Below are 18,269 nucleotides of genomic sequence, written 5' to 3' on the forward strand. Positions count from 1 at the left end.
TTTTTTTTTTTGGTTTTTTTTCTTTTTTATATCTCAATTACCATAATTTAATAGTGTCAATCTTAAAATAAAATTTAATATAAAAACAAATGGCAACACTATAGCACAACAACCACACATTGAATAGAACTCACCCAATGTTTTTATTTTTATTTTTTAATTTTAAATTTCATTCATGCCATACTATGGAATTGTTTATTTCATTTTTTGTTTTTATTATTTTAATACATCACCAAGCCACACATATTAATACCACACACACTACCCACTCACACATATCTATCTTTACACAAATTTCAAAAATAAACACCACCATTACCAAAAACTTATTTTGTTTAACAAAAATACCCCTGTCATTAGTATCTAAATATTATTTTTAAATAATTTATTATCAACCCCCATTTTTTTCACAATAATAATAAATCATAATAATAATAAGTTTGGTTAACTTACTAATAAATAATAAATTATAATTATAGTAAAATAAAAATAGAATAAAATTTAATCTTATTTTTTTAAAAAAATAATATATCTCTATGATGTAAGCTATTTTTTTTATGCATTGGTAGAGTGTGGTAGCGTGGGGAAAAAAAAAAAATTATTTTGTGTGTTTGTTTGTGTGTTTGTGTGATACAATTGAGATTTCTATAAATAAACTGTATAGACTCAAAATTTTCATACACTGTTATTACTATTTAATTTACTTTTTGCTTCTATTTGAAGCAAAACATAAAAAAAAAAAAAAACTTAGTTGGGTGAACGAGCTATTGTTGTTTTTTTTATAATTTTATTTGGAATAATTTGTGTGTTGTTTTTTTTTGTGTGCCAGTATCAAAATAATGATAATTTTTTTTTTGTCAATTTATCACAAAAAGCAAATTCAAAAAAATACACACACTCACACAAAATTACTTTTTTTTTATTTTTTTTTTCCAAATTAAATATTAATAATGTTCTTTTGTTACTGTGTTTTTTTTGTTTGTGTTTATTACTGTTATTTTTGTTTGCATATTGCTGTTGTGTAGTTATTATTTTTATTATTATTGTTTTGTTTTTTTTTTGTTATTATTAATATTGTCGATTTAAAATGAAAAGGAAACTAACTCATTCCATAGCGCCATAGTTCTTAATATTACCTCTGTAGAAAAATGGGGTGTACAATTATGGCAATTAGTATATATATTTTATTGTTGTTTTTTTTTTATCATTAATATAAAAGTTTTTTCAATTTTTGTTTATATTAATATTCAAAAATAATTTTGCTGTTTTTGTTATTATTAAGTGGTAAATTTTTATTAACACTTTTAAATTAATAAACCTATTTGATGATGGTAGTATTGGTATTTTTTAAATGTGTTGTTTGTTTTTATCATCTTTTTTTTTTTTTTTTTTTTTTTTTCCACAAATTAATTCTCTATCACACTAAACCCATCTCCAATCTAAAGGTAAATTAATATAAAAGGGGCGACTTAGAAACACACTGACCTCTCCCCATTAATAGAGTTAGCTCTATTTTTATATAAAGGGTGAATTTATAATTTACATTTATATTAAAACATTTTTTTTCATTTTTATTTATTTTTATATTTTTTGTTAATATTGCATTTAATATATATGATTTATCTATATACTAAAAATATTAAAATTTTAAAATTTACTTTTTTATCATAAAAAAAAAAGAATTTGGTGTTAGATCTGTTTTTGTTGTACAAAAATAATTTTTATAAAATAAATTATAAAACATATAAGGCTCGAATTTTTTAACTATGTAAATATTATATAGAACTCCCGTGGTTATTATTATTTTTTTTTTTTTTTTTTTTTTTTTTTTTTTAAATAAATTGTCTTTTTTTTTTTTTTATTTTATTTTATTCAATTACAACTACATTATTTTTTGATTGTATTATTTGTATATTGGGTTATATTTAAAAAAATATTATAAATAAATAATTAGTAAATTAATTTATTCTTTTTTTATTATTATTACTATTTTTTATTATTGTTTATTTAATTTCACTATTTACCAAAAACTACAAATTAATTTAAAATAACCATTCTTTTGTTCTTTAAATAGGGTTCAATTTTTTTTTTTTTTTTATAATTATAATAATTATAACCTTTAAAATTAAACTATAAATTAATAAAACTTTTTTTTTTATATATAAAGTTTAAAATTTATTTAAAAATATATTCACCATCAAAAAAAAAAAAAAAATTCAAAATTTAAATTCCATTTTTTATTATCTCAAAATTATTTATTTGTATATTTATTCAAAAAAAAAAAAAAACATATGGAGAATGTTTATTTATTTTTAAATTTATCTATTATTATATTTTTTTATATCTATTTCTACCAACAAAAGAGTTTTTCAAATTTAACTAAGTAAGTATAGATTTATAATGTGGCGGTCATTCTATATATACTAATGTTAAATCTTTTATTTAGAAATTTGATAATTATCCTAACCAATATCAAGGATAAGAAATGTTGGGGAAAGTGTAAAAAGGTTTATATCGACATTCCTAATGGGGAAGAAACATTAAAGAATGTAGAAGAGCTTGAAAGAGTAATTAATCCTCAACTTAAGGAAATTTTAAAATCCATAAATAGTGGTTCTGTATTTTTAATTCAAAACAATACCGACGCTACAAGCATGCTATTCAGAGTTGGTTTAAATGGTAGATTTTCCCACTGTGCCATGCTTTTGCAACCAAATTTTTTCAACGATGGAAACCAAGAACCACTAATGTTCCAAGCTGCAGGTGAAAAAATAGACTCAAAAAATACTGGTCCAGATATTCATTTTCTAACTAAATTCCTATCAGTTTACATGTCACGTTATCCTAGTTGTAGATATGTATTTAGAGATCTTAAAGCCCCACTCACTCAAGAACAATCATTAAAATTGGGAGAATCTATCTGTAGAAGCATTAAAAAAAAGGAAACTCGTTTTCCTACTAACTTTGAACTATTTTGGACCTACACCACCGAAAAATATTTCAGATTTTTAATTCCACTTGTACATATCGAAAATAAGGAAAATATTACTTTTTGCAGTAAAATCGTTACAGAAACCTTCCAATTTCTTGGCCTATTAAATAAGAAAATCAACACTTTTTCCACCAACCCAAACGACTTCACACTCTCAAACTGTGATATATTTTCTGATGAAATTGAAATCATCTTCAAAATGGGTAATTAAAATTTTTTTAATCAAAAAAAACAATTTTAAATCAACTTCAACAATTTGTAAATAAAATCCAAATTAATAAATATTCTTTTTTTTATTTTATTAGTTTTTCTATTTTTTAATTAAAATATGAAATTAAAAAAAAAAAAAAAAAAAAAAAAAAGTTTTATAAAAATAAATAAATATCTTTTATATTTTGTTTAAAAAATAAAAAAACATGGTATTTTTGTTTGTTATAATTTTTTTTATTTATTTATTTATTTTGTTTATTTGTTCTTCTTTAGTGTTCTTTGTTTATCACCAAATTCAACTAATTTTTCTTCAACAAAAAGACCTTTTCTCTTACGGATCATATTCATATATTGACGAGCTATATTATTACCTAAACTTGCAACATTTACACCATTGTCTTCTAACTCTTCTTCGGTAGTTGGTTCGTAGTATGGATCTTGCTCAATGGTTTCCCAGTAATTGTCAAAGAATAATTGAGTACTTGCAGCACCTGAAGTTTTAATCATAATTTGTTCGCTAAAACCAAAACTTTCGACTACAGGTAAACGAGCTTGAATACAAAATATTTGAGTACCTTCTTTAACACCTTCTTTTTGAATTTGAGCTCTTCTTGAACCTAATACTGAATACATTTTACCCAAAGCAAGGGAAGTTACTTGAATTTCACAAAGGTAAAGAGCCTCCATTAAACGTTGTGGTTTAGTTTGGAATGCCATTCTACATCCCTCCTTAACTGCTGAAATCATTTGACCAGATAATGGACCATATGAATCTGAATTTTGCTCGATATCTTGAACTTCAATATCTTCTACAATCATACAAACACCCATCATTGGCTCATCACATAATGGACCTGCAATGGTAGCAAGTTGGAAACCTGATACAATACTATTATCAAGTTCGAAAATCCTTTTGAACTTTTCTTCGCCTTCTAATAATTTATTTTCAGAGGTAACTGATTCTTCATCTTGAGTATCTTCACTATTATCATCTTCGTCATTATTATCATCCTCTTTATCTGTATCTGCATCTTCTTCTATTTCCTTATCCTCTTTGCTTTCATCATCATCATCTTGTTGTTTTTTTAATTTCTTTTGAATACCTCTTTTTAATGCATGAATCCAATAACTTGATTTACTATAACCTGGAATATGATTTAAAAGTAAGTTTGGACCGATATGTCTTGGACCGAATGACCAAATATTTTCGATTTCATTTTTCCATTCTTCTCCTGCTTTTTCTAGTTCTTCAAATAATACTTTTTGGAACTCTTCTCTTTCTGCATCTTCAGCTTCTTTTTTAGCAGTTTTTGAATCCGATAACTCCTTATTTGCACTCTTACCACCCAAGAAAATATCACGAAGAGTTGCAGAACGTTGTTCGATAAGATTTGTAACATTTTTTGGTAATGGAATTGCTTTAATTTTAATTGAAACTTTTTTATTTGCAGTTTTAGCAACAATAGTCTCTTTATGGATTTTTGGTGGTGAAAATGATTTTATATTTGGGTCACTACTTGGCTGCACAATAGTCTCTCTGAATGGAACGATGGGTGATGAAACTTGTACATTAATTTTAGCAAAAGATTCTTTAAGATCAGAAATACAACGTTCTAGATGCAACTCACCCGATGCTACGATAACATGTTCACCAGTTTCTTGTACATATACCTCTACTAATGGATCGGCTTGATTTAAAAGTTTTAAACCATGAAGAAGCTTTGGTAGGTCCATAATATTCTCTGGTTCAATAGCAACTTTGACAATTGGTGATGAGACAAACATCATGCTGGAGATTGGTGGGCACATTAAACTACTTGAAATGGTGGCACTCTTTAAAACCAAATTACCAATACCACCACCAATACCACAAATACTACCTGCTGGGACTTGTTCAATTGGTTCTATACAGCTGCCCATTAATAAATATAATTGAGTAATTTCAACTTGATAAACATCATGAGTTGGATTTAATGGGTCATAACGTGGTCCCATTACATAAACAAATTTACCTTTCTTTAATGTACCACTGAATACTCTAACAACTGCAATAAACTCTTCTTCAGTATTGCTTGGTTTGCTGGTTACAATTGGGATTTGGTGTAATGGTTTTGATTTTGAGATTTCTAAATTTTTAATTTCACTTTCTAACTCTGTTGTGGTGGTTTCTGTTTGAGTGGGTGATGATGATTGTGGGTCGTCCTTATTTTCATTGGTGGTATTATTAGGAGTGGTGTTATTAGTATTTGGATTTTGTTGAACTTGTCTGTTTGATGGTACAGCAGAAGGTTGAACTCTTCTTGGTGGGACTGGTCTGTGGACAGTTGAAGTACTAACACCTCTTTTATTGTGAGGGAAAACTTTTGCAACATATGCAACAATTTCACTGTCATCTGATTTATTACAATCAATAGTATCTTTTAAGAGTTGCTTTTGCTTTTCTTCCATTTCCTGTGTAACTTGGCTAGATTTTAATGGTTTAAAGATCTTCTCCATTCTTCTTGATTGACCCTCGATTGGATCAGGTAATTTACAACAAACCATATCTAAAACTGCATCTGATAATGGTAACCATGCTTGTAATACGGCCTTTAATACAATCTTTTGATCTTTACTTTCTAAATCTCTTCGGCTAACTGATATATTTAAAACCTCTATTATTTTATCCAATTTATCTGTATCAATCCATTCTGGTGTGCCTGCAATAGTCTTAACAACCTCCCATATTACATTTAAAATAAATGTAACAAACATTGGCATTAAATTACCTTTTTGTGATTTATAAATTTTTTTTTCTTTTGGATGGTAATAATATTCACCCCATAAACATTTTTCTAATATAACTTTTTTAATACCAGTTTCTAAATTAGAAAAAAAATTGGAGGTTAATATTAACAAAAAATATTTCGAGATTATTAAAATTTTTTATCTTACTTTTATGACAAAAATTTACAAATTGTTTGGTTGTAAAACCCCATCCATCAAAAGCAGTTGTAAAAGCAACATTACCCTTGTGTGGTGAAAAATAATATTCATTACCATGTTCGGCGGTATCTTCTTCAGTAGTTACCTCTTCACTGATATAATCTTCTGAAGACTCTTTTAAAATAATTTCCTCGGATGTTAAAGTACCAGTGATAACATTAACTTGTTCAATAATTTTACATAAATGTTGATAGGCTTCTAATGGAGTCATATGTAACTCTAAAATTAAACGATCGATTTTGTTTAATACTAAGCATGGCTTAACTTTTTCTTGATATGCTTGTTTTAATACTGCATGAGTTTGAATGCAAACGCCCTCAACCACATCTACTAAAACCAATGAACCATCTGTAATTCTAACTGCTGTTGAAACTTCACTTGAAAAATCGACATGTCCTGGTGAATCAATTAAATTAATTAAGTAAGAATCTTGTTTTGTTTCGTCTTCTTCGCATTTCTTTTGGAATAATAATGAGATAGCACTTGCTTTCATTGTAATTTCTCTTTCCTGCTCACTTGCAAGAAAATCCAAGTATCTTAGGTTACCTGCCATCTGTGGTGAAATAATACCATTGCTAGATATTAAACAATCTGATAAAGTAGTTTTACCATGATCAACATGTGCCAATATGCAAATGTTTCTAATATTTTTAGTATACTCTTGTAAACTAGCTAATAAAGTTGGTGAAATTGCTGGCATCTTTAATTTCTCTTTCTTGTTTGATTTATAACCTTTTTTTTTTCTAAACTATCTATTACATAAAAAAAAATAAAAATTATAAAAAAAAATAAACAAATAATAACCAAACAAATAAAATATATAACTATATTATTATTCTATTATTATTTATATTATTATTGTTATTGCTATATGTTATTATATATTATATTTTGTTTAAAATATAAAATTAATATACTTTATATTTGATTTTTAAATTTTTAATTTGAAAAAAAAAAAAAAAAAATAAAAAAACGAAAAAATAAAAAAAAATTAAAAAAAAATAAAACAATTCTGTTTCTTTATGAGAAAATTATTAGTTTTTCACTTTTTTTTTTTTTATCCAAATCTTTTTTTGAGATAGTAAAATTTGTTATTACTTTTTTAATAACATTATTTCCAAATGAAACCCAATTTAAATATCAATTATACTATTTTTTACAATTTAAGAAATATTTGATAGAGAAAAAAAAAAAAAGTGTTTTGTGTAATTTGTTTTTTTATATTATTACTATTTTTATTAAATTTTTTTTAGATTTTTTTCTTTTTTTTTTCTCTAATGGTTTCTTGATTAGACTTGTTGATATCCAGATGGTGAACCAGTGACTTTACCTTTGATAAAGAAGACACCGTCTTTAATTAAATCACCAAAATTACCCCATAATTCTTTATTTGGGAACATTTCGGAACCACGAAGACCTTTAACCTTGGCATTGAAGATAACACCACCAATAATGTAAAGAGTAGCAACTGAAACTAAGCTGTAATATTTTGAAAAAAAAAAAAAAATTAACATTTAATAAATACATTCATCAATAAAATTCAAATTAATAATAAGTAAAACATACATGATGATGAAAATCCAACCACCACCAATTCCACCTTTTTTCTTTTCACCACTACCACCGTGACTACCACTGTTATCACCACTACCACTATTATCGCCACCACAAACAACATCCATGGATACACCATATTTACATTTTGATTCTTCAGTAACTTGAGAAATCTTTTGTGTGCCACCTGCTTTAAGACAATTAATGTAGATATCCATTTGTCTGATAATACCACCACTGCATGGGTTGTTACTGGATTTGTAATTTAAAAGGGTAGCATAACCTGCTTGAGTACTATCACTGAATTGACCTTGACCAATCATACCAATAGGGGTTGGATTACTGGTACCTTTAACTTGACAAGCAACAGTATTACCAGTATTAAGTGTATTACATTTTGATGCTCTGCTACAAACTATAATTAAAAAAAAAAAAAAAAAGTGGTAAGTTATCTGAATTATTATTTGATGGCGTCATGATAATCCCTCTGTAAAAAAAAAAAAAAAAAAATGAACATACTATTCCAATAATAGGTATATTGGCCAGCTGAATCGGTTGCTGAATATGAAGCACTAGGTAAATTAAAAATTGAAATGTTAATAAAATTATTTTTTTATTTTTTTTTTAAATTTTTTTAAAGAGTTTTGATTTACGTGTTTGCAAGTGATGAATAATTGGTATTTTTATAAGAACATTGAGCTAATGATCCTTGAGCGTTGATAGCTGAAATGAATGATAAAATAACTAATAAATAGCCTAATACTCTCATTTTTTTTTTTTTCTCTCTAAAAATCTTTTACAAAATTTCTATGTTATTTGATATTTTTAGATTTTTTGTGTGAAATTAAAATTGTGATTTTTATAATCTATTAAACTGCTATTAATTTCTAATTATTTTTAATGTTAATAAATAATTATATAATAAATATGGTAATTAATCAATCAAAAATAAATAAAAAAATAATCCACAAAAAAAAAAAAAAAAAATTAAAAAATAGAAAAAAAAAATATTAAAAAATATAAAAAAAAATTTTTTTAAAAAAAAAGTTGTTTGACTTTTTTGTTTCTTTTTTTTGAGTTTTTTTTTTTTTTTTTTTTATTTTTAATTTTTTTTTTTTTTCAAATATTCAAAATAATTATTTTAATATTCGATATTTTGATTCGACAATATCAAATTAAAAAAAGATTACTTCTTTTTAAAAAACTAAATAAAAATAAATTAATCAATATTTAAATAAATAAATAAATAAATAAATAAATAAATTTGGAAAAATTTTCCAAAAAAAAAAAAAAAAAAATTAATTAATTTACCAAATTTTTTTATATAATTATCCAAATAAATGAGTTTACTTAAAATCTATCCAAAGTTATAATTATAAGTAATAGTTTCTCTTTTGTACATAAAATTGTAATGCAAAGCTGGTTTTTTTCATTGTCTGGTGGGTGTGTTTATTTTTAAAAAAAAAAAATTTTCGTTTTTTTTTTAAATTTTATTTTTTATTAATATTTAAATTATTTAATTTTTTTTTAAAAAAAATAATATCTCCTTCTTCTCCTCTAATTTAAGAAACATAAATAAATATAATGGAGAATGATCAAATTAATAGTTTAGATAATAGTGGTAGTGAAGTTTCAAGTAATGAGGAAGATTATTATAGTGCAGAAAGCGATATAGAAATAAACAATAAAAACAGAAACTATGATAATTTTCAAGACAATGAAGATTTTATAATAGATTATAAAGGAAATCAAAATAATAAACTTCAAGATGATAGTAGTGATCAAGGGGAAGAAGAAGAAGAATATCAAGAGAGTGAAGAGGATGAATATAGTTATAATAATAATAATTATAATATCGGATATAATATAGGCCATAATAGAGAAGTCGATGGTCAACCTAAATCAAAACAAAATATTATCGAATTCGATATGAATGATTATCCTAATGATGAAGGTGATACAGAAGGTTTTTATGATGAAAGTGTATATAGCAATGAAGAAGATAGCAACGATGAAAGTAGTGACGAGGAGATTAACATTGAAAATCAAAATGATAGCGAGGATAACGAAAGCGATATGGAGTCGGATGACTATGACCAATTATGTTTAGAAGAAGAGGAGTTGGAAGAGCTTGAAAAGCAAGAGCAAACAAAAATAGAAGACCCAGTTATATATAAAAACGAAAGTGAAAAAAACAAATCTATTATATACGAATCGCTATACAAAAGATTATTAAAAAGAGATTACTCTAGATACCAATCATCATCAGAAACATTAAAAAAACATAAAGTTAATAGCGACAATAATAGTAGTACTAATGATTATAATAGCAATAGTAAAGATTTATATATATATGCAAACAACCATAACAATTCTAATAACTATAATGATAATAATAATGTAAATATAATATTTAATAGTTCAAACTATAGTATCAATAAAGAAAATAATAATAGTAGCAACCATGCTAATCTAGATACTGAAGATGAAAATCAAAAAAATAATAAACTTGTATCAACTATAAACAGTAATAGTAATAACGACAAGTCTATACAAAGAAGATTTAGAGAGCTTAGAAAAGGTGTTATAATAGATCCAGTCGATCCAACCATCAAAAATAGTTTTCAAACTTTTTTAATCGAAAGAGAACTAAGTAAAAAAGCGGCTGCAGCTGCGGCAGTTTCAATGGATAAAGGCAAAAAGAAAATGAAAAGTATGTACAATATTGAAAGCGATGAAGAAGAAAATGAACTAAGCAATGTCAAAAACAATAAAACTGATAATGAAAATAACAATAACAATAACGACAATAATAATAACGACAATAATAATAATAACGACAACGACAATAGTATAATTTCAATCGAGCCATTTACAAAATCACTATCATCATTACAATTTCAAAATTTTTATGAAATAATAAATAAAAAAATAGAAGGTTCACTTAATTGGGAAACTTTAGATTTAGAAAATAAATTAACTAAAAATAATATAAGTAATAATAACAATAGTACCAACAATAACAATAACAATAATAATAATAGTAATAATAGGATTTATAAATTTAGTAAAAAAGAAAAGGAAATTATTTATTATTTTATTATTTACTATTCAAGTTTAGTATTTAAAAAACCCGAAATACTATGGAAAAAGATATCAGAACATTTAAAATCATCAAAACTATCCAATGTCTCACCAACAATTATTGGAATTTATATAACCAGAATGATAGAGTCAAATGAATCATTCAATAAATTTTTAGATAATTATAAAAATAAATATTTTAAAGATATAACAGAATTTGTTTCACCATACATCAAATATCCAACAATGCCAACTAAAGAAAAGTTACTATTTAAATGTAATGATATCATTGAAAACAACCCACAACTTTATAATCAAACAACACAACAAATTAACAAATATAACTATGTGGCTAATGACCAAGAAATTGAAGAGGAAGAATTACTTGCAGATCAACTTTTATTAAATGAAAATAATCAATTTAGAAAAGATATCAAGCAGTGTAATTTAACCTCTGTACCATTGCTACTATCTTCAAAAGGTTTAGAAAATTTAGTTTTGTAAGTTTTATTAAAAAAAAATAATAAAAAAATATAAAAAAAATTATTTATTAATATTAAACTATTTTATTATAGATCAGAACCATTTAATCAAACTGTACCCTATCCAAATATTTTCTTTGATATGGCAGATTCATTAACAAATTGGTTAAAACCAGTTATACAAGAATTATGTTTTTCAAGATCAATTGATCCAAAAAATGAATTAACTAAAGAGCAAGTTTTAGAGGCCTTACGTGTAACCAACTCTTTACCCCACGATGATTGGGTTCCATCAAAAAAATTCAAAAAATATTATAAAAAATATGACGATAAAAAAATTAATAATAATAACAATACCATAGATTTATCAATTTTATTTGGAAATTTAGATAAAAAATAGATTTAATAAATTTATATTTTTTTTTTTTTTTTTTTGTATAAAAACTATTGTTTTTATAAAAACAATAAAAACTTTATTTTATTTTATTTATTTTTTTTTATATTTTTATTTTTTTTTTATATATCTTTTTCAACCCATAAAAAAAAAAAAAAAAAAAAAAAAAACTTTAAATGAGTTAGTGTTGTTTTTTAATTTTTTTTTTTTTTTTTTTTTTTTGGGGGGGGAAAAAAATTTGTAGAAAAAAATAATAAATTATTTTTTCTTTTTTTTTAAATTCTATTTCTATAATTAAATTTATAATTCTACTTTTTTTAAAAAAATAAAATAAATATATTTTAATTTCTGTATTCTAAAAAAAAAAAAAAAAAAAAAAAAGTTAATATGGAAATGTGTTACGTTCGGTTTTATGCATAAAAAAATTTTAAAAAAAAAATTTAAAAAAATTCAAAATTTTTTTTTTTAAAAAATGCTATTGGTTTTATTTTGAAAAATTGTGCCTTTTTCATAGTCAGTAATTTACACTCCTAAGAAGATGGTATGTTGGTGTACACACACATAATTTTTATTACTATCTCATATTAATTTATCTGATATCTTATTTATCCAAAGATAATTGAAAGATAACATAAAGATAAATGATAAATATGATATATCCAAACCAAATAACCCAATAAACAAATAACTAATCTTTTATCTTTTATCTTATAGCCAACCAGACTTCGTAAACACAGTAGGTTTCAGATAAATCAAACTTTTTTTAAAAATATTGGATATATTGGATAATAGATAGGACACGTTGATTAACACATTACTTTTAATAATTATATAGGAAAAACAAGAGGTGACGTTTGTGCCGGTTACGGTCGTGTCGGTAAACATAGAAAACACCCGTAAGTTTCATTCAATATAAAACAAACAAAAAAAATATTAAAGAAACCAATAATTAATACGATTTTTTATTATAATACAGAGGTGGTCGTGGTAATGCTGGTGGTCTCACCCATCATCGTATTAACTTTGACAAATACCATCCAGGTTATTTCGGTAAATTAGGTATGAGACATTTCCACTTATTAAGAAATCAATCATTCTGCCCAACCGTCTCATTAGAAAAGATCTGGACCTTCGTTGACCAAGCCGTCAGAAAGCAATGTGCTACTGATGGTACTGCCCCAGTTGTTGATATCACCCAAAAAGGTTATTTCAAAGTTTTAGGTCACGGTATTTTACCAAAGCAACCAATCATTGTCAAAGCCCGTTATTTCTCTAAAATCGCTGAAAAGAAAATTAAAGCTGTCGGTGGTGCTTGCATTTTAGTTGCTTAAATAAATAAAATTTTTAAAATATAAATTATATATATAATATATAGATGTGTTTAAAATTTATTAAATATAAAATTAACTTTTTATTTGTTTATAAAATATTTATTGTATTCATAATTATTTTTATACCGTATAATTATATATATATATAATTATTTTTTATGTCAATATATATAAATTAACAGAATTATGTTTTCTCACAAAATTTTTTATTGTTTACTTTTAAAGATCCAATATAATTAATTATATTTTAGATAATTTATATAATTTTGGGGCAGTTTTTTTGTTAAGTTTAAAATTGTTTTGCAAAAAATTTTTAAATAAATAAAAAAGAAATAAAATTTAAAAAAAGAATAGTTTTTAATGAGGATTTTAAAGTTTGATTATAGAGTTTATATAAAATTTATTAGAGTTGAATAATAGGCAATAAAAAATTTAAAATGAAAATAATTATATTATTTTAATTATGAAAATTTTTATGTAATAGATGAAAAAATTGTGGATGTATAAAAAAATTAAATTTATAAAAGGACAATTGGGTGCCACTTAGGAAAAAGGTAATTTTAATTTAATTTTAATTTTAAAATCTCTTCTGTAACGGTAATTATAACTGATGATTTTTTTTAAATTCTAATTTTAAATAAAATATATATTTAAATAACAAAAAAATATTAAAATAAAATAAATAAATCATGTTAACCTTTTCTCATTTCAAATTGAGGGATTAGACAAAAATCAATGGTTAATGATTAAAATAAAAAAAAATAATTTATTTTTAATTATTAAATTATTATATTAATGAAACAAATAATAGAAAAATCAAATATAGTAAATAAATAAATAATATATTTTAAAGAAATAACTAATCTTTATTAAAAAGATAATTATTAATTATTATTTATAAATAAATGAATTAATTAATACTAAAACATAAAAAATAAGAGTTGAATTATTTTATAGAGAAAAATTTTAATTTTTAAAAATTAAAATTAAGTAGAAAATTTAGTTCTAATTTGGTGAATAAGTGTTCATTCAAAACAATATGGTCCTAATGAGCTTCTTTTAGAATTTGGTTTATCTTTTCTTTGTACCGTTTAGTTGGCCAAGGGCTCTTTAAGAATATGTCTTAACAATTCAATTTTAATGGAATAAAAGTAAGCACCAAATAGATTGATTTTTAATTTTTTTGGTTCTTTAAATATATTGATAACTTCACTCTCCATGTCTTACAAAATTTCTATTACATGAATTGATAATTTCACTCTAAAGATATCAGAGTTCCATGTCTTAGAAAATTTCTCTAACCTATTAGCTTTCTTCATTACATGGTGTCTTATTTGAGTTGGGCTTTATGTGCTTCTGCTTTTGTTTCTATTAAAGCTCCGAACTGAACTAGAAGATTGCGGTTTATTCATGAAAAAAGAGATAATTTTTTTAAAAAAAAGAGATTAGTATTAATTTTTATCAATATGGTTTTGTTTTTCACTCTAACGATAGTTGGTGAAAACTGAGAATAACGATAATTTTTAATCACTAAAAATATATGTGTGTGAATATTATTAATTTGAGAGGTATTATTTTACATTTGTATATTTAAAAATGCAACAATGATAATATAAAATAAAATAAAATTATAAAATAAAAACATACCTATTATACACATTATTATATATTTAAATAAAACATGGAGGTATATGTGAATATTAATTTAAAATATATTTTTAATTATTATAAATTATTTAAATGTAAATATGTAAGTGTTATTGTCATTATAATTTTTTTTTTTTCTATATAATTTAAATTACTATTATTAAACTTATATTAAATTTATTGTGGGGTAATGTGAGTGGGGTAATGTGAATGTATTTTAATTAGATGATATTAATAATAAAATGAAAAAAAAAAAAAAAAAAAAAAAAAAAAAAATTAAATATAAAAAAAATAATTAGGCGGCAGGAAATTTTAACATTAAAAAGCTTTATTATAATATTATTTTGAATAGATTTTAAGACTTTTTTATTTTGTTGTTTTAAACGGATATTTTCGTATATTTCCAAATACGTTTTTAAATTTAATATTCGATCCTTTTATCGGAGCTTTAGTTTCTATATCCTATAAACCTAAACCTTCTGTTTCGTAATTTTTTTTTTTTGGAATTTAAATGTTTAGAGTCATTTTATAATTTGTTAAATATCTGTCTGGAAATTCATTTAGTGCAAGATCAACAAAGGGATTAATTATGAAATATGGTGCTTAAGCCAAGTATAAGCTAAAATATTGACAATTCATAAAAAGGCCGCATAGCATAGTGGTATTGCGCTTCCCTAGTAAGGAAGAGGTCGTGGGTTCGATCCCCGCTGGGGCCTTTTAGCTACTTCTATCTTCCCGGTGTTCGTATCCAAAATACTTATCCTGTATGGCCGAAATCTATTGCTTTATAGTTCCATTGGAGGTGTGATTTGTGAAATCTGGTATTTTACTGATTAATTTAAAGCATTTTCTTTTAATTATCTTCACTTTTTAAAAAAAAAAAAAAAAATGAAATCTGGTGTTGTAATCCATATTTATTTCCCCATCGGATTTGCAACCTTCTGGGATTTTATATGTGATGTTTTTTAATTGATACGTTCATGTTTTATCGAGTGACCAATTGAGGCCTCTTCCCGAAGTAGTGAATATAAATTATTTTAGTTTTTTAAAGTTGATGAATTTCAGAGTTTTTTTACATTTGAAAAACAGGTGACCATATGGATCGTTATGAAGATTTTCGTTACATGATTAGTTATTCAAAACTGTTAGATTTTATTGAAGAGGCATATTAATTGATGAGTTTGGTGATCATCGTTGAGATGTGGGGTTCTTGGGTTTTGGTTGTTGATAGCAACTATTTCAGAGTATAGTATTTTGTAATGGGTTATGATGTTTAGTGTTTGGATGGAGGTTAATCCAGTTGTTTAATGCAATTAAAACATAGTTTGGTTATGTTTTTTGCACACATCCACAACCGATAGGTCCACATTAGTCTATACTTTTAAAGTATTTTCCATTTCCCTTGCTTATTATCATTTTATAATTAGTTGTATTTGATGTATCTGAAAATTCATTTAATGCATTGTTGTGTCGTCATTCAAAACGATCTAACCCATCATCAATCTTCAACTACCATGAAGAAATATTCGATCGTTGCAACCATCTGATTGATTTATTTTCTGGAAAATAATATTTCTAAATACCAAAATTTCACCAACTTCAAATTTAGTTTGATTTTTGATTTATCGTATTATTTGGTTCATTTGCGAAATAGGTAAATGCGTTGTTTGATAATAAATAAATTTTAAAAAAATTTCAATTTTTTAAAACGAAATAAAAAAATTTTTATAAAAAATATTTTATTTTTTTTTTAGAATTTTCTTTAATATATTTTTTTTTTTATATTAACAATGGATGAGCTTCTATTATCTCTAATTAACTTTCAAGTAAATGAAGAGTTAAAAACCAGTAGTAATATTTGTGATAGGTAAGTACAATGCAATACAATAGATTAATTGGTGTTTTCTCTTTTTAACTGTTTATTATAATAGATTATTATATAAAGTTTGGAATAATTTATTATTAAGAAATGAAATTCATAAACATATTTTAAAGTTTATTCAACATAAATTTATAAAGCTTGATATATCACGTTATAAACAGTTTAAAAATAAATCATATATAACATCAGTTGAGTGGCATGGTGATCTACTGCCAGATAAAAATGAATTTCCACCATTTTTGACAGATTTATATTTGCCCTCTTTTAATATGTTACCAGTGTTTTTACCAAATAGTCTTAAATCACTCAGATTAGGTTATAATTTTAACCAAGAAGTTCTACCCGGCACATTACCGAATAATCTCACAACACTCACATTCGGTTATTACTTTAACCAAGTAGTTCTACCCGGTGCATTACCAAATAATCTCACAACACTCTCATTCGGTTATGATTTTAACCAAGTAATTCTACCTGGCACATTGCCAAATAGTCTCACTACACTCGCATTTGGTTATAAATTTAACCAAGTAGTTACACCAGGTTCATTACCAAATAGTCTCAGAACACTCACATTCAGTTATGATTTTAACCAAACAGTTCTACCCGACTCATTACCAAATAGTCTCACAACACTCACATTCGGTTTTTATTTCAACCAAATAATTAAACCCGGCACATTACCAAATAGTCTCACAATACTAACCCTCAGTTATGAATTTAACCAAATAATTAAACCCGGCATATTACCAAATAGTCTCACAACACTCAAGTTCGGTCATTGTTTTAACCAAGTAGTTAAACCCTGCGCATGGCCAAATAGTCTCACAACACTCACATTCGGTGATGGTTTTAACCAAGTAATTAAACCCGGCTCATTGCCAAATAGTATCACAACACTCACATTTGGTAATAAGGTTAACCAAGTATTTAATCCCGGCACATTACCAAATGGTCTCACAACACTCACATTCGGTAAAAATTTTAACCAAGTATTTAAACCCGGTTCATTACCAGATAGTCTCACAACACTCACATACGGTGATAGTTTTAACCGAGTAATTAAACCCGGTTCATTGCCAAATAGTCTCACAACACTCAAGTTCGGTCATAGTTTTAACCAAGTAGTTACATCCGGCTCATTACCAAATAGTCTCACAACACTCACATTCGGTGATGGTTTTAGACAAGTAGTTCTACCCGGCACATTACCAAATAGTCTCACAGCACTCACATTTGGTCATCATTTTCGCCAAGACGCACCCGACTCATTACCAAATAGTCTTACAACACTCACATACGGTTTAACAATTAGAACAATTAAACTAAAATAATCAAAATTAAATAACTAAAAAAAACTTAAAAGTTAATTAATAAAAGTCGTGTTAACCTTTGTTCTATTCAAATTGTTTTTTTTTTTTAAAAGTGAAGATTTTTTAAAGCAAATGCTTTAAATTAATCAATAAATTTTATTATAATATTTTTAAAGAAAATATTCTAAACTATTGATATTTGGTAATCATTTGGTGCTAATGAAGTATGCTCTTGCTATTCTTCTTTTGAATTTTATATATTCTTTGTTGATGTTGATGATTTTTTTATTCTAGTGTGGATGGCTCAGTCCATTTTGAATTTAGATTCTTGTAATCGAGTTGTATTCTCTTAATTGGCGTATCATTATTTACATAACCAAATTCAAATTTTATGA

The 18,269-nt window shown here is 24.7% G+C and overlaps 7 protein-coding genes across 7 annotated transcripts; 5 read left to right on the forward strand and 2 right to left on the reverse strand.

Annotated features, from left to right (window-relative positions):
- The first annotated feature begins 1,573 nt into the window (after window positions 1-1,573).
- Window positions 1,574-3,275, forward strand: DICPUDRAFT_91451 (uncharacterized protein). Its single transcript, XM_003285100.1, has 3 exons — window positions 1,574-1,768; window positions 2,075-2,383; window positions 2,447-3,275. The coding sequence occupies exons 2-3, from the start codon at window positions 2,292-2,294 to the stop codon at window positions 3,201-3,203; spliced, it is 849 nt and encodes a 282-aa protein (XP_003285148.1). The 5' UTR covers window positions 1,574-1,768; window positions 2,075-2,291; the 3' UTR covers window positions 3,204-3,275.
- A 182-nt stretch (window positions 3,276-3,457) lies between these two features.
- Window positions 3,458-6,887, reverse strand: DICPUDRAFT_149015 (uncharacterized protein; the record flags this gene model as incomplete). Its single annotated transcript, XM_003285130.1, has 2 exons — window positions 3,458-6,063; window positions 6,137-6,887. 2 exons carry the CDS (start codon window positions 6,885-6,887, stop codon window positions 3,458-3,460), a joined length of 3,357 nt encoding a protein of 1,118 aa, XP_003285178.1.
- A 589-nt stretch (window positions 6,888-7,476) lies between these two features.
- DICPUDRAFT_28884 (uncharacterized protein) lies at window positions 7,477-8,510 on the reverse strand (the record flags this gene model as incomplete). Its single annotated transcript, XM_003285131.1, has 4 exons — window positions 7,477-7,666; window positions 7,754-8,156; window positions 8,261-8,313; window positions 8,395-8,510. 4 exons carry the CDS (start codon window positions 8,508-8,510, stop codon window positions 7,477-7,479), a joined length of 762 nt encoding a protein of 253 aa, XP_003285179.1.
- An 815-nt stretch (window positions 8,511-9,325) lies between these two features.
- Window positions 9,326-11,707, forward strand: DICPUDRAFT_76102 (uncharacterized protein; the record flags this gene model as incomplete). The annotated part of the gene is made up of 2 exons (XM_003285101.1): window positions 9,326-11,325; window positions 11,401-11,707. 2 exons carry the CDS (start codon window positions 9,326-9,328, stop codon window positions 11,705-11,707), a joined length of 2,307 nt encoding a protein of 768 aa, XP_003285149.1.
- Window positions 11,708-12,226: 519 nt separating this feature from the next.
- On the forward strand, window positions 12,227-13,067 carry DICPUDRAFT_45931 (60S ribosomal protein L27a). Its single transcript, XM_003285102.1, has 4 exons — window positions 12,227-12,242; window positions 12,416-12,437; window positions 12,537-12,597; window positions 12,678-13,067. Exons 1-4 carry the CDS (start codon window positions 12,240-12,242, stop codon window positions 13,030-13,032), a joined length of 441 nt encoding a protein of 146 aa, XP_003285150.1. The 5' UTR covers window positions 12,227-12,239; the 3' UTR covers window positions 13,033-13,067.
- Window positions 13,068-15,567: 2,500 nt separating this feature from the next.
- On the forward strand, window positions 15,568-16,249 carry DICPUDRAFT_149019 (uncharacterized protein; the record flags this gene model as incomplete). Its single annotated transcript, XM_003285103.1, has 2 exons — window positions 15,568-15,634; window positions 16,107-16,249. The coding sequence occupies 2 exons, from the start codon at window positions 15,568-15,570 to the stop codon at window positions 16,247-16,249; spliced, it is 210 nt and encodes a 69-aa protein (XP_003285151.1).
- A 220-nt stretch (window positions 16,250-16,469) lies between these two features.
- DICPUDRAFT_76104 (uncharacterized protein) lies at window positions 16,470-17,895 on the forward strand (the record flags this gene model as incomplete). Its single annotated transcript, XM_003285104.1, has 2 exons — window positions 16,470-16,546; window positions 16,611-17,895. The coding sequence occupies 2 exons, from the start codon at window positions 16,470-16,472 to the stop codon at window positions 17,893-17,895; spliced, it is 1,362 nt and encodes a 453-aa protein (XP_003285152.1).
- Window positions 17,896-18,269: the final 374 nt, after the last annotated feature.

This window comes from Dictyostelium purpureum (assembly GCF_000190715.1).
Source record: "Dictyostelium purpureum unplaced genomic scaffold DICPUscaffold_39, whole genome shotgun sequence".
NCBI lineage: Eukaryota > Evosea > Eumycetozoa > Dictyosteliales > Dictyosteliaceae > Dictyostelium > Dictyostelium purpureum.